This window comes from Ranitomeya variabilis, chromosome 2, assembly GCF_051348905.1.
Source record: "Ranitomeya variabilis isolate aRanVar5 chromosome 2, aRanVar5.hap1, whole genome shotgun sequence".
NCBI classification, from domain to species: Eukaryota; Metazoa; Chordata; class Amphibia; order Anura; family Dendrobatidae; genus Ranitomeya; species Ranitomeya variabilis.
This window is the reverse complement of record NC_135233.1, coordinates 206,758,929-206,771,141: the sequence shown is the minus strand read 5'-3', so window position 1 is coordinate 206,771,141 and position 12,213 is coordinate 206,758,929. Positions and strand designations below refer to the sequence as shown.

The 12,213-nt window shown below is 45.2% G+C and overlaps 1 protein-coding gene across 5 annotated transcripts in view; it reads right to left on the bottom strand.

Moving 5' to 3' along the window:
• The window catches only part of RABGAP1 (RAB GTPase activating protein 1), a 238,587-nt gene that overhangs the window by 189,906 nt on the left and 36,468 nt on the right, over positions 1-12,213 (bottom strand). For all 5 annotated transcript variants that reach the window (XM_077283511.1, XM_077283512.1, XM_077283514.1 and 2 more), the window contains exons 12-13: positions 9,881-9,974; positions 2,552-2,702 (exon numbers count right to left, since the gene is read on the bottom strand). In XM_077283511.1, the coding sequence (XP_077139626.1) occupies positions 2,552-2,702; positions 9,881-9,974 (245 nt within the window). The remainder of the gene's footprint in view (positions 1-2,551; positions 2,703-9,880; positions 9,975-12,213) is intronic.

Here is a 12,213-nt window from a genome sequence, read left to right as displayed (position 1 = left end):
GTCGATCATATTTCTGTGGCTTATGACTCCATAATAAACCACATGGACTGTTAAAGTGAAAACCCTTGCCTGACTACGTTAATCCTCTGCCAAATGAGTGTCCCCTAATACACTCAGTAAGTGCAATCACATAATAAATATATATATATATATATACATACATACATACATACATACATACAGTTAGGTCCATATATATTTGGACAGAGACAACATTTTTCTCATTTTGGTTATAGACATTACCACAATTTAATTTTAAACAAAACAATTCAGATGCAGTTGAAGTTCAGACTTTCAGCTTTCATTTGAGGGTATCCATATTAAAATTGGATGAAGAGTTTAGGAGTTTCAGCTCCTTAACCTGTGCCACCCTGTTTTTTAAAGGGACCAAAAGTAATTGGACAATTGACTCCAAGGCTATTTCATGGACAGGTGTGGGCAATCCCTTCATTATGTCATTCTCAACTAAGCAGATAAAAGGCCTGGAGTTGATTTGAGGTTTGGTGCTTGCATTTGGAAGGTTTTCCTATGACGTAAACATGCGGTCAAAAGTGCTCTCCATGAAGGTGAAACAAGCCATCCTTAAGCTGTGAAAACAGAGAAAAAACCCATCCGAGAAATTGCTACAATATTAGGAGTGGCAAAATGTACAGTTTGGTACATCCTGAGAAAGAAAGAAAGCACTGGTGATCTCATCAATGCAAAAAGACCTGGGCGCCCACGGAAGACAACAGTGGTGGGTGATCGCAGAATAATCTCCATGGTGAAGAGAAACCCCTTCACAACAGCAAACCAAGTGACCAACACTCTCCCGGAGGTCGGCATATCAATATCCAAATCTATCATAAAGAGAAGACTGCATGAAAGTAACTACAGAGGGTTCACTGCACGGTGCAAGCCACTCATAAGCATCAAGAATAAAAAGGCTAGACTGGACTTTGCTAAAAAACATCTAAAAAAGCCAGCACAGCTCTGGAAGAACATTCTTTGGACAGATGAAACCAAGATCAACCTCTACCAGAGTGATGGAAAGAGAAAAGTATGTTGAAGGCGTGGTACAGCTCATGATCCAAAGCATACCACATCATCTGTAAAACACGGCGGAGGCAGTGTGATGGCTTGGGCATGCATGGCTGCCAGTGGCACTGGGTCACTAGTGTTTATTGATGATGTGACACAGGACAGAAGCAGCAGAATGAATTCTGAGGTATTCAGAGCCATACTGTGTGCTCAGATCCAGCCAAATGCAGCCAAACTGATTGGTCGTCGTTTCATACTACAGATGGACAATGACCCAAAACATGAAGCCAAAGCAACCCAGGAGTCTATTAAATCAAAGAAGTGGAATATTCCTGAATGGCCAAGTCAGTCACCTGATCTCAACCCAATTGAGCAGCATTTCACTTGTTAAAGACTAAACTTCAGACAGAAAGGCCCACAAACAAACAGCAACTGAAAACCACCGCAGTGAAGGCCTGGCAGAGCAAAAAAAAGGAGGAAACACAGCGTCTGGTGATGTCCATGAGTTCAAGACTTCAGGCAGTCATTGCCAACAAAGGGTTTTCAACCAAGTACTAGAAATGAACATTTTATTTAAAATTATTGAATCTGTCCAATTACTTTTGGTCCCTTTAAAAACAGGGTGGCACATGTTAAGGAGCTGAAACTCCTAAACCCTTCATCCAATTTTAATGTGGATACCCTCAAATGAAAGCTGAAAGTCTGAACTTCAACTGCATCTGAATTGTTTTGTTTAAAATTCATTGTGGTAATATCTATAACCAAAATGAGAAAAATGTTGTCTCTGTCCAAATATATATGGACCTAACTGTGTGTATGTATATATATATATATATATATATATATATATATATATAATATTATATTTATTACACATAGTACTAAAGTCCTCAGACAGCGGTCTCCTCTTTCTGTTCTCCATGCATAGTGTACCACGCACAGACACACAATGCAAAGATTGAGCCAACTTCTCCCATTTTTATCTGGTTTCAGGTGGGATTTTCATATTGCCCACACCTGTTACTTGCCACAGGCGAATCTGAACGAGCATCACATGCTTGAAACAAAGTTGTTTACCCACAATTTTGGAAAAGTTTCAAGAATTGGGGATTTGTGTGAATTTATATCCAATTTGCCTTTTTCTCTGTTTCACTGTTGCACAGAAAGGAAGCAAACGTGTATAACAAAACATGTAATTGCATAAACACATTACATAGTAAGCTATATAACATACATATCATGTCATAACTGGCCCCTTTATTACCTGCTCTATCCTGACTCATCTACATCGCTTCCAATCCTACCCTCAACACAATAAATCCATTCCTCTATCAGCGTGCGACGGGGACCGGCTGACAGCCTATTTCAATAGGTAAGCCAGCCCCCTTCTCTGACGGATAGAAAGAGCATGGGACGGACTTCGATATTAAAATAATAAGTCAGCTGGCGCTATTCACACACCGCCAAGGTCATTAGGGCAACAAAGGTTTGACCCAAACATTTTGCCTATCTGAAGCGTTCCTGGACTTACTTTAGTGATGAGCAGCCTGTATTTCTCCACCAGGTAATCATTGTTGTGACATCCGGCTAAGAGCTGCCACACTTCTCCTCTTAATGCCTCCGGCACGCCGCTCCTCACCAGAGTGGACAGCTGCTTCGGACGCACGCTCAGATTCAGGTGCCTGGAAACAGTAAAATGGGATTAGAGCAAAAGAAAGAAGAAGGGACACTTACATGGAGAAAAAAATCACCCACCTGCAGCCCCGTATTCATCAACTTTACTAATCCACGTAACAGTGAGAACATAAGCAGCTCTGCTACATGTAAAATATCGAGGAACGGAGCAAACATCACTACCTACAGCCACCACTGGAGGGCGCTCAGGAGCCAACTGCAGACTGCCTATGCATTCAGCTCAGTAATGACAGCGCAGAGTGCAGGAAGCTGCAGACCCCCGGCATGTGCGCTCACACCCAAAATAAAACAGGACACCCACTACAACCTCTGTGCAGCCTCTGCTGTACACATACATTGCTTGTCACAGGCGACAGCTGTGTTAGGCTACTTTCACACTAGCGTCGGACGACGCACGACGAATTTCGTCGTTGCGACGTTCCGATGCTAGCAGTGAATGCGCCGCACAATGGGGGCAGCCAATGCTGTTTTTCAACGCATCCGCTGCCCCATTGTGAGGTGCGGGGAGGCGGGGCGGAAAAGACGGGAACGACGCACCAAAAACGTTACAAGCAACGTTTTTTGGTGGCGACGGTCTGACGCAACACGATGCAACCGTCGCACGACTGTTGCGACGTGTGGCAATCCGTCGCACTGCGTCGCTAATGTAAGTCAATGGAGAAAAACGCATCTATCTCTCTCTCTATATCTATCTCTATCTATCTATCTATCTATCTATATATAGAGAGAGAGAAAAAACAAGTGTGATATTGCACTTTTTTTACAATTTCATCACACTTGGAATTTTTTTCCCGTTTTCTGTTACAGGGCATGGTAAAACCAATGGTATCGTTCAAAAGTGCATCTCGTCTCGCAAAAAATAAGCCCTCACATGGCCATATTGACGGAAAAATAAAAAAGTTATGGCTCTGGGAAGGAGGGGAGCGAAAAACGAACTAAAAAACGGAAAAAGCTCCGGGGGTGAAGGGGTTAATATTGTTCAGTGCAGTATTGCCCAACACCACAAAAATCTAAAAATATTTATACCGTTAGGTAAATTCCAAAAAAATTTTGGATTCGGGTTTTGTTTTTTTACAATTTTACTGCATTTTTTTCTCTTTTTTTCTATACAATATATGATAAAACAAATGGCGTCGTTCAAAGCTACAACTCAACCCACAAAAAAAAAGAAAACACATACGGTATGTGGATGGAACAATAAAAAACGTAATGGCTGATCAGGAAGGGGGAGAAAGAAAAGAAAGAAAAGCTTGGTTATCAAAGGGTTAAAGAGAAGCTGTCACTGCTCCTGACATGTCTGCGCTGGCATCCCTGGGCCTTTTCCCTACACAGAATGATGCAGGGTGTTAAATGATATAAAATTATTTAGCAGCTAATCAGAGGGACTGATCAAGCGGCCCCGCACGCACGGTGTCTGGAGAAACATTTACGGTACAGAATTAGATTTCATTTAATGGAAGCAGATTACCAGTCCGCTCCGTTTCTTTCCCCCCATTCCTAATCACACATCCTGCAGTCTGTGCTGGGTTCCGGGTGCAGTTTTTTCCCTCAATTATCAGGTCTACGCCACAGTTGTTATTAAACATCAATTGATTGTGTTTAAAGGGGTCCTGTCATCAGGTCAGTAGTGCCCAGCATTTCCTCTTATTTTATTCCCACTGCTTCCCTGAGTAACATATTTTTTGCTCTCTTTAAATCCACCATTCGGGTCCAGAGATCTGAGCCTTTTTATTATGATAGTTATGGTCGTCAATATGGAGGCGTGGCTGGCTCAGAGTAATTATGCAAAGCAGCCTAAAGACATGCCCCAGAGGATCTGGGGAGCCACGTGCCCCTGGAAAAGATCATAAAAATGCAGCACTAAATATCTCTGAAACCATATAGCGGTTTTTTAAAAAAAAAATGTATTGCTCGACGGCCAAGCGGGAATAAAATAAGAGCAAAAATGTCAAGTTTTCATACTTTTCACCTGGGAAGGAATTGTTGAAAAGACAAAGCAGTTTTTTTTTCCCCACAAGAAACCAGACAGGTGTTTAAGAAAAAAAAAATCCTCAAGAAAGTGAGATTGTTATTGCTGCTGTCATTCAAGATCTGACATTATCATGGTGGGGCAAGGGTGGTTGATATGGTAGAAATTACAGGTTCAAGTCCCCAAAGGGGACTGAAATTAAAGTGAATTTTTGCTACAGAATCTGAGAGCAGGATGATGTCTTGTCAAGACAGACAGAGACCCCGATTCCAGCGATGTGTCACTTACCGGACTGCTTGCTACAGTTGTGATATAATCCCAGTTATATCTGCTGTAGATCTATCAGTTCTCTGAATGTGAAGTACACAGAAAGCCGCCAATCAGTGGTGGGGGGCAGGGTTACACGGATTAGATGATGGACTGCCTGGCACTTGGCAACTAGTCCTCTACTGATAATCTCCTGCTGATAAAACACTGAGAAAATTGAAACTAGAGCAAGCTGCTGAGCAAGTTACACATCCCTGGAATCAGGCTCTCTGCCCCTACATTATGCTGCTTTTAGATTTTGGAAAAACAAAATCTGCCTTTTTTCTTTTAAGTAACGGAAGCAAAAAATCTGTTTTTTTAAAACACAAAAAAGAGAACTTTTTTAAAAATCACCATTCGTTTTTCAGATTACTAAAAAAAAGGGGCAAAAATATAAAATCATATGTATATATATATCAAAAATATAACTTGACCCGAACAGTAAACATCATAATTGGTAAAAAGGGGGGAAAAAAAATCAAATTGCAAGAATTGTGTCGGGTTTTTTTTGGTCAGCATACCTTCCTTAAAAGAATACAGCAATAAAACGCAAGCAAAATGTTATTTCTTCCTCCCCCACATTATCATCAAATGATAAAAATATGGTACGACAACAAACCTGCCAAGAGAGGGCCGCCCACCAAAACTGTCAGCCCAGGCAAGGAGGGCATTAATCAGAGAGGCCACAGAGACGAATGGTAACCCTGAAGGAGCTGCAGAGCTCCCAAGCAGAGACTGGAGTATCAGTCCATACGACCTCAATAAGCCATACACTCCATGAAGGTGGTGTTTATTAAGGAGTGGGCAGAAAAAAGCCTTTAATAACACAAAAAAATTGTAAGGCTAGCTTTGAGTTTGGCAAAACACACGCAGGAGACTCCCCAAATATATGGAGGAACATACTGTTGTTAGATAGGACAAAATAAAATTAACTTTTTGGCCACCAAGGTAAACACTATGTCTAGTTTCAAACCAACACAGGTCATCAAACAAAAAAAAAAAACACCATCCCCACAGTGAAATATGGTGGTTGCAACATCATGCTGTGGGGATGTTTTCCGTCAGCAGGGACAGTGAAAATAGTCTCAGTTGAGGGGGAAGATGGATGGTGCGATATACAGAGATATTCTTGAGCAAAACCTGTTTAAGGCTACGTTCACATTTGCGTTGTGCGCCGCTGCGTCGGCGACGCAACGCACAACGCAAACAAAAATGCAACAAAACGCACGCTAAAACGCTGCGTTTTGCGATGCATGCGTCCTTTTTCGCCGAAAGTTAAACGCAAAAAAAATGCAACTTGTTGCGTTCTCTGCGCCCAACGCTTGCGGCCATGCGTCACAAAACGCAGCACAACGCATGTCCATGCGCCCCCATGTTAAATATAGGGGCGCATGACGCATGCGGCGCCGCTGCGGCGCCCGACGCTGCGGCGCAGAACGCTAATGTGAACGTAGACTAAGTCTGTCAGTAATTTGAGACTGGTATGGAGGTTCACCTTCCAACAAGACAATGACCCAAAGCATACTGCTAAACCAACACTCGAGAGGTTTAAGGAGAAATACGTAAATGTTTTGGAGTGGCCTAATCACAGCCCAGATCTTAATCTAATTGAGAATCTGTGGTCAGACTTGAAGATTCTTGTTGTTCACGAGAGGAAAACAACTAAAGGTACCGTCACACTAAACGATATCGCTAGCGATCCGTGACGTTGCAGCGTCCTGGCTAGCGATATCGTTGTGTTTGACACGCAGCAGCGATCTGGATCCCGCTGTGATATCGCTGGTCGTTGATTAAAGCTCAGAACTTTATTTGGTCGTCAGATCGCCGTGTATCGTTGTGTTTGACAGCAAAAGCAACGATACCAGCGATGTTTTACAATGGTAACCAGGGTAAATATCGGGTTACTAAGCGCAGGGCCGCGCTTAGTAACCCGATGTTTACCCTGGTTACCAGTGTAAAATGTAAAAAAAACAAACACTACATACTCACCTTCGGGTCCCCCGGCGTCCGCTTCCTGCACTGACTGAGCGCCGACCGTAAAGTGAAAGTACAGCACAGCGGTGACGTCACCGCTCTGCTGTTAGGGACGGCACTCAGTCAGTGCAGGAAGCGGACGTCGGGGGACGCGAAGGTGAGTATGTAGTGTTTGTTTTTTTACATTTTACACTGGTAACCAGGGTAAACATCGGGTTACTAAGCGCGGCCCTGCGCTTAGCAACCTGATGTTTACCCTGGTTACCCAGGGACCTCGGCATCGTTGGTCGCTGGAGAGCGGTCTGTGTGACAGCTCTCCAGCGACCAAACAGCGACGCTGCAGCGATCGGCATCGTTGTCTGTATCGCTACAGCGTCGCTTAGTGTGACGGTACCTTTACATGAAGGCGCTTCAGCAGTTTTGCCTTGAGGAATGGGCAAAAAACCCAGTGGCCAGATGTGGAAAGCTCATAGAGGCTTATCCAAAGTGACTTGCAGCTGTAATTGCTGCAAAAGGAGGCTCTACATACCGTGTTTCCCCGATAGTAAGACAGCGTCCTACATTCTTTTACCACTCAAAAGTCCCACTATGTCTTACTTTCGGGGGTGTCTTACATTGGAAAAAAAACCTGTGTGGTCGCTGGAGAGCTGTCACACAGACGGCTCTCCAGCGACCAACTATGCGAAGTCCCCTGGTAACCAGGGTAAACATCGGGTTACTAAGCGCAGGGCCGCGCTTAGTAACCCGATGTTTACCCTGGTTACCAGTGTAAATGTAAAAAAATTAAAAAAAAAAGTGAGGTGTCATATCTTGTTTTTTCCAGAGGTGATTTTGGAGTTTTTGGGCTGTCGGGACAGAATACAGTGGCTCTTCCTTTGCCTTTTGGTGTTTTTAATCCTTCAGAAAGATACTGTTGACTTCCATCTCCAAGTTCTAATCGTCGCTTCGCCGGAGGGCGCCCCAGTGCAGGCTGCAGTAGGCCGGCTCTGGCGCCGGGTCCATGCGGGGTGGAGTAGATGAAGCTGGCCGCTGCTTGCTGCTCCGGAGCGCACAGTCCGTGCGGGGGATGGTGCACCGGGCCGGGGGAGGACAGGACGTGCAGGTATCCGCCGCCTCCTGCGCCAACCACAGCGCCGCCCCCGGCCACGAACCCCCCCGGAGGATCTGGAGCATTTGTCGGGGAGCAGCAGCTGGTCGTGCCCGAGGTGGCTTCCCTTTCTCATGGTACGGAGCCGCCGCCTTCTCCGCTCTCCTCCTTGTGACCCCAGTAATCCGCACTGCCCGGCCTGCACCCTACAAATAGCCGGGGCTGCAGTTAGAGCAGGTCCCCTCGGTGCTGAGGTGAGCTCGTCGGAGGGTTATCGAGCACTGGGGGAGGCGGATTGTACGGCTGTGTGTGCTCGGGCCCCAGCTCCGACCTCCCTGCCACCGCCGCGGCTGAAAAATGGCTCCAGGAAGCTGACAATGAATGAAGGGATGCGGTTTACGCGCGAAGGTCGGAGCTGGGGCCCGAGCACACACAGCCGTACAATCCGCCTCACGAGGAGAGCGGAGAAGGCGGCGGCTCTGTACCATGAGAAAGGGAAGCCACCTCGGGCACGACCAGCTGCTGCTCCCCGACAAATGCTCCAGCTTCCCCGGGGGGTTCGTGGCCGGGGGCGGCGCTGTGGTTGGCGCAGGAGGCGGCGGATACCTGCACGTCCTGTCCTCCCCTGGCCCGGTGCACCATCCCCCGCACGGACTGTGCGCTCCGGAGCAGCAAGCAGCGGCCAGCTTCATCTACTCCACCCCGCATGGACCCGCCGCCAGAGCCGGCCTACTGCAGCCTGCACTGGGGCGCCCTCCGGCGAAGCGACCATTAGAACTTGGAGATGGAAGTCAACAGTATCTTTCTGAAGGATTAAAAACACCAAAAGGCAAAGGAAGAGCCACTGTATTCTGTCCCGACAGCCCAAAAACTCCAAAAAAACAAGATATGACACCTCACTTTTTTTTTTTTTTACATTTACACTGGTAACCAGGGTAAACATCGGGTTACTAAGCGCGGCCCTGCGCTTAGTAACCCGATGTTTACCCTGGTTACCAGTGAATCCTTCGCTGAATCGTCCGCATCCCGCAGTTAATGCAGAAAAAGGTACTGGTGCGGCTTATATTTTTCCAACGTACAGTACTATGTCTTACTTTCGGGGTGCGTCTTACATTAGCCGACCCCGCTAAAACCCCCACTACGTCTTACTATCGGGGAAACACGCTAGTACTGACTTTAGAAGGGTGAATATTTTTGCCATTTTCCAGGACATTTTATGATAAAATGAATGGTGTTATTCAAAACTACAACTTGTCTGGCAAAAAAACAACAAGCCTCTCTTGGCAGCAACACACATTGGAATCAATGGTTCCAGTTTGGAGACACTGGGACTTAGGCTATGTGCAGACTTTCAGGAATTCTAGCAGAAAATTCCTGAGATTTTCTGCAAGAATTCTGCATGCGTTTTATTCGCCTTCTTTTTTTTTTTTTTTTGCGCGTTTTTACCGCGTTTTGGTGCGTTTTTTTTTGCGGATTTTTCCGGACATTTTCCAATGCATTATATAGTGGGAAATCCGCGAAAAATCCGCAAAATTAATGAACATGCTGCGCTTTTTACCGCGATGTGTTTTTAAGGCGGAAAAAAACGCATCATGTGTACAAAAATTGTGGAATTCATTAAAAATGATGGGATGCATAATGTATGCAGATTTTTTGCGGATTTATAGCTTTTTTATAGAGAAAAAATGCGAAAAAAACGCAAAAAATCTGCAACGTGTGCACACGGCCTAAATATCATTTTCTGGCCTGAACCATAAGAAGTTCTGAATTAACGGGAGTCGGCAGGATGATTGTAATAATGAATAAACACCACATAGATGTTCTCTTACCATTTTGACAGGAGATCTCCCCAGGTTTCCAGGATTTTTTCGGCACATTCTTTGGATACATCTCCCGAACCGCTCAGAAGGGGTTCATCGTTATCTAGGGGGGAAAATAACAGAAGTGTTCAGAAATGACGTCACAATGAAACCCAGGAACAGAGTTCAGCCACATAATGTGCTGAAGAATTATACAGGAGGTGTTAAAAGAAACCCGTCACTAGGCTTTAGGCCCCCAAAATGTGTTATCTAGGACGCAAATACTGTAGGTTCTTCGATTCTGGTAAATTTGGTAGAAGGAACCAAAGTAAGTTTGACTGCAGCATAGAAATTGGGCAGAAATCATTTACCGAAATGACCGGTCCCCTCCGTAGATCAATCAGAAAAGTAACAAAGAATAGAACTGAATCACCGAATAAAGTATCCAATTTTATAAATATAAATCATATAAAACATAACTTAATATTAAACGTTAAAATTATTATCCATATATACCAAAGTAAACAATAATGACTCCAACAGCCAAGCTATTGTCTGTATTGTGAGGGGGTGGGGGCGGGGGTGGGGGAGACAAAAAAAAAATCACCCTAATATACTGCTGATGTCTCCCTGCCTACCAGCGGAGGTTGGCACCCTATTCCTGCACAGTGATGCTCCCACTCGTCTCCCTCTCCCTCAGGTCAATCACACTAGGAGGTGGGTGAGGGGGAATCAACTACTTTTACTTTGAAGGGGTTTTCAGATTTTGTCAAACCCTTGCCCTTTGGCTGCAGTTTGCTTAAGAAAAAAAAAACAAAAAACTGTGCTTTACTCCCCCCTTCATTGGTCCAGCACAGTCTCAACTGCTGCTTCCTGTGTCTTTTTCATCGGCAAAGCTGGCGTTATTCTGGCAGCACTGCAACCAATCAGTGAGCTCAGCAGCAGTTTAGTTATTGGCTGCAACACAGTGAACAGACACCGTGTGCAACTGCGGGGAGACAGCGTCGGAGCTGGGGAGTGCGAGTAACGTATAGTTTGATGTCTAATTGAACTACACTGGCGGACAGCTGAAAACTCTTATTTAAATACAGCCATGCTTGTTTTGTAAGTGTTAATAGGATAATATCAGCGCGGATTGTCCTCAGGGATCGCGTGACAATGTCATGCAATCCCCGGGAGGGACAATGCCAGCACTGGAGGGGAGTATAAGTGTTACTATTTTACTGGGGGATTGAGAAGGGTTTGTCAGAGTAGTGAATAGCCCATTTAGGTCTCTGATGGTTATCAAGAACATTACATTCACTGACAACAAGCAGATGTTGTAAAGCACGTTGAGGAATTAGAGAAAAAAAAATATTAGAAAGCTATATGACACTTCAATTATTAATGGGTTGTCTGGGAAAACGATAAGGGAGTCTGAACAGCGCTGCTCCTGACTACAGGTGGAGTCTGGTATAGCAGCTTGGTAAAGTTAAAGTAACACAGGCATATTTTTAGGGAACCGCTCAAGGCTGCACTTGAGTTATGAGGAGTAGACGTAAAGTGGATAAATGCTTGTGTATACAAAATCTGAGCTGCAATACCAGGTGCTGCCTACAGACAAGTGTGGCGCTGTTTCTATCTTATAACTTCACAGTAAGAGGAAACAGGAAAATCCACGTTAATCTGTAAATGGGCCGGAGAGGAGATTTATCGTCAGTGTGTGGGTGGCGCCGGGCACTTGTGATAATACACCGCTACTAGCTGCCAATAACATGGAGAGCTTTGGGTACAGGGAAGATTTTTTTTATGCTGCATCAGCTCATCTGAGAATCACCAATTCACGGTTCAGAAGGGCCAGGAGGATAACGTAATGTGGGCACCTTTCCTTCTGCCCGCAGACCCGGCAGCCAAAGGGTTAACGCTTGCCGTATCTCCTCACTGTGTGCAATGGGCGCAACATCAACAATGTACTGATGACAAGAGAGGAATAGATCTAAAAAAAAACCACACAAAACCCAGAAACGCTGCAGAGCATCTCTGCCGTCATTTCTCCGATGCCCGGCACTTACAATCCTTCTGCCGGACCAGGAGTAGCCCTATCAGCTCTTCTTCTGATTAGCCGGCCTGGCACGAGGTCCCATGTGCGCCACGCCAGGACGGCTAATCAAGAGAAGAGGTCTCATCAGGCGAGAGGTGGTTATCAGTGCTCTAATTACTGAGGTGGTTGATGGAGCGGGCTCTGCGAATCCACCCTACTAATATGTGGTATGGTCATGGGTACAGAGTAGTAATGCGTGAGCGTGCTGGGATAAGGTGTCATATGAGCATGCTCGTATCCTACTTGAGTATTTTCGGCATGCTCAAAAAAATTGCTTGAGTCC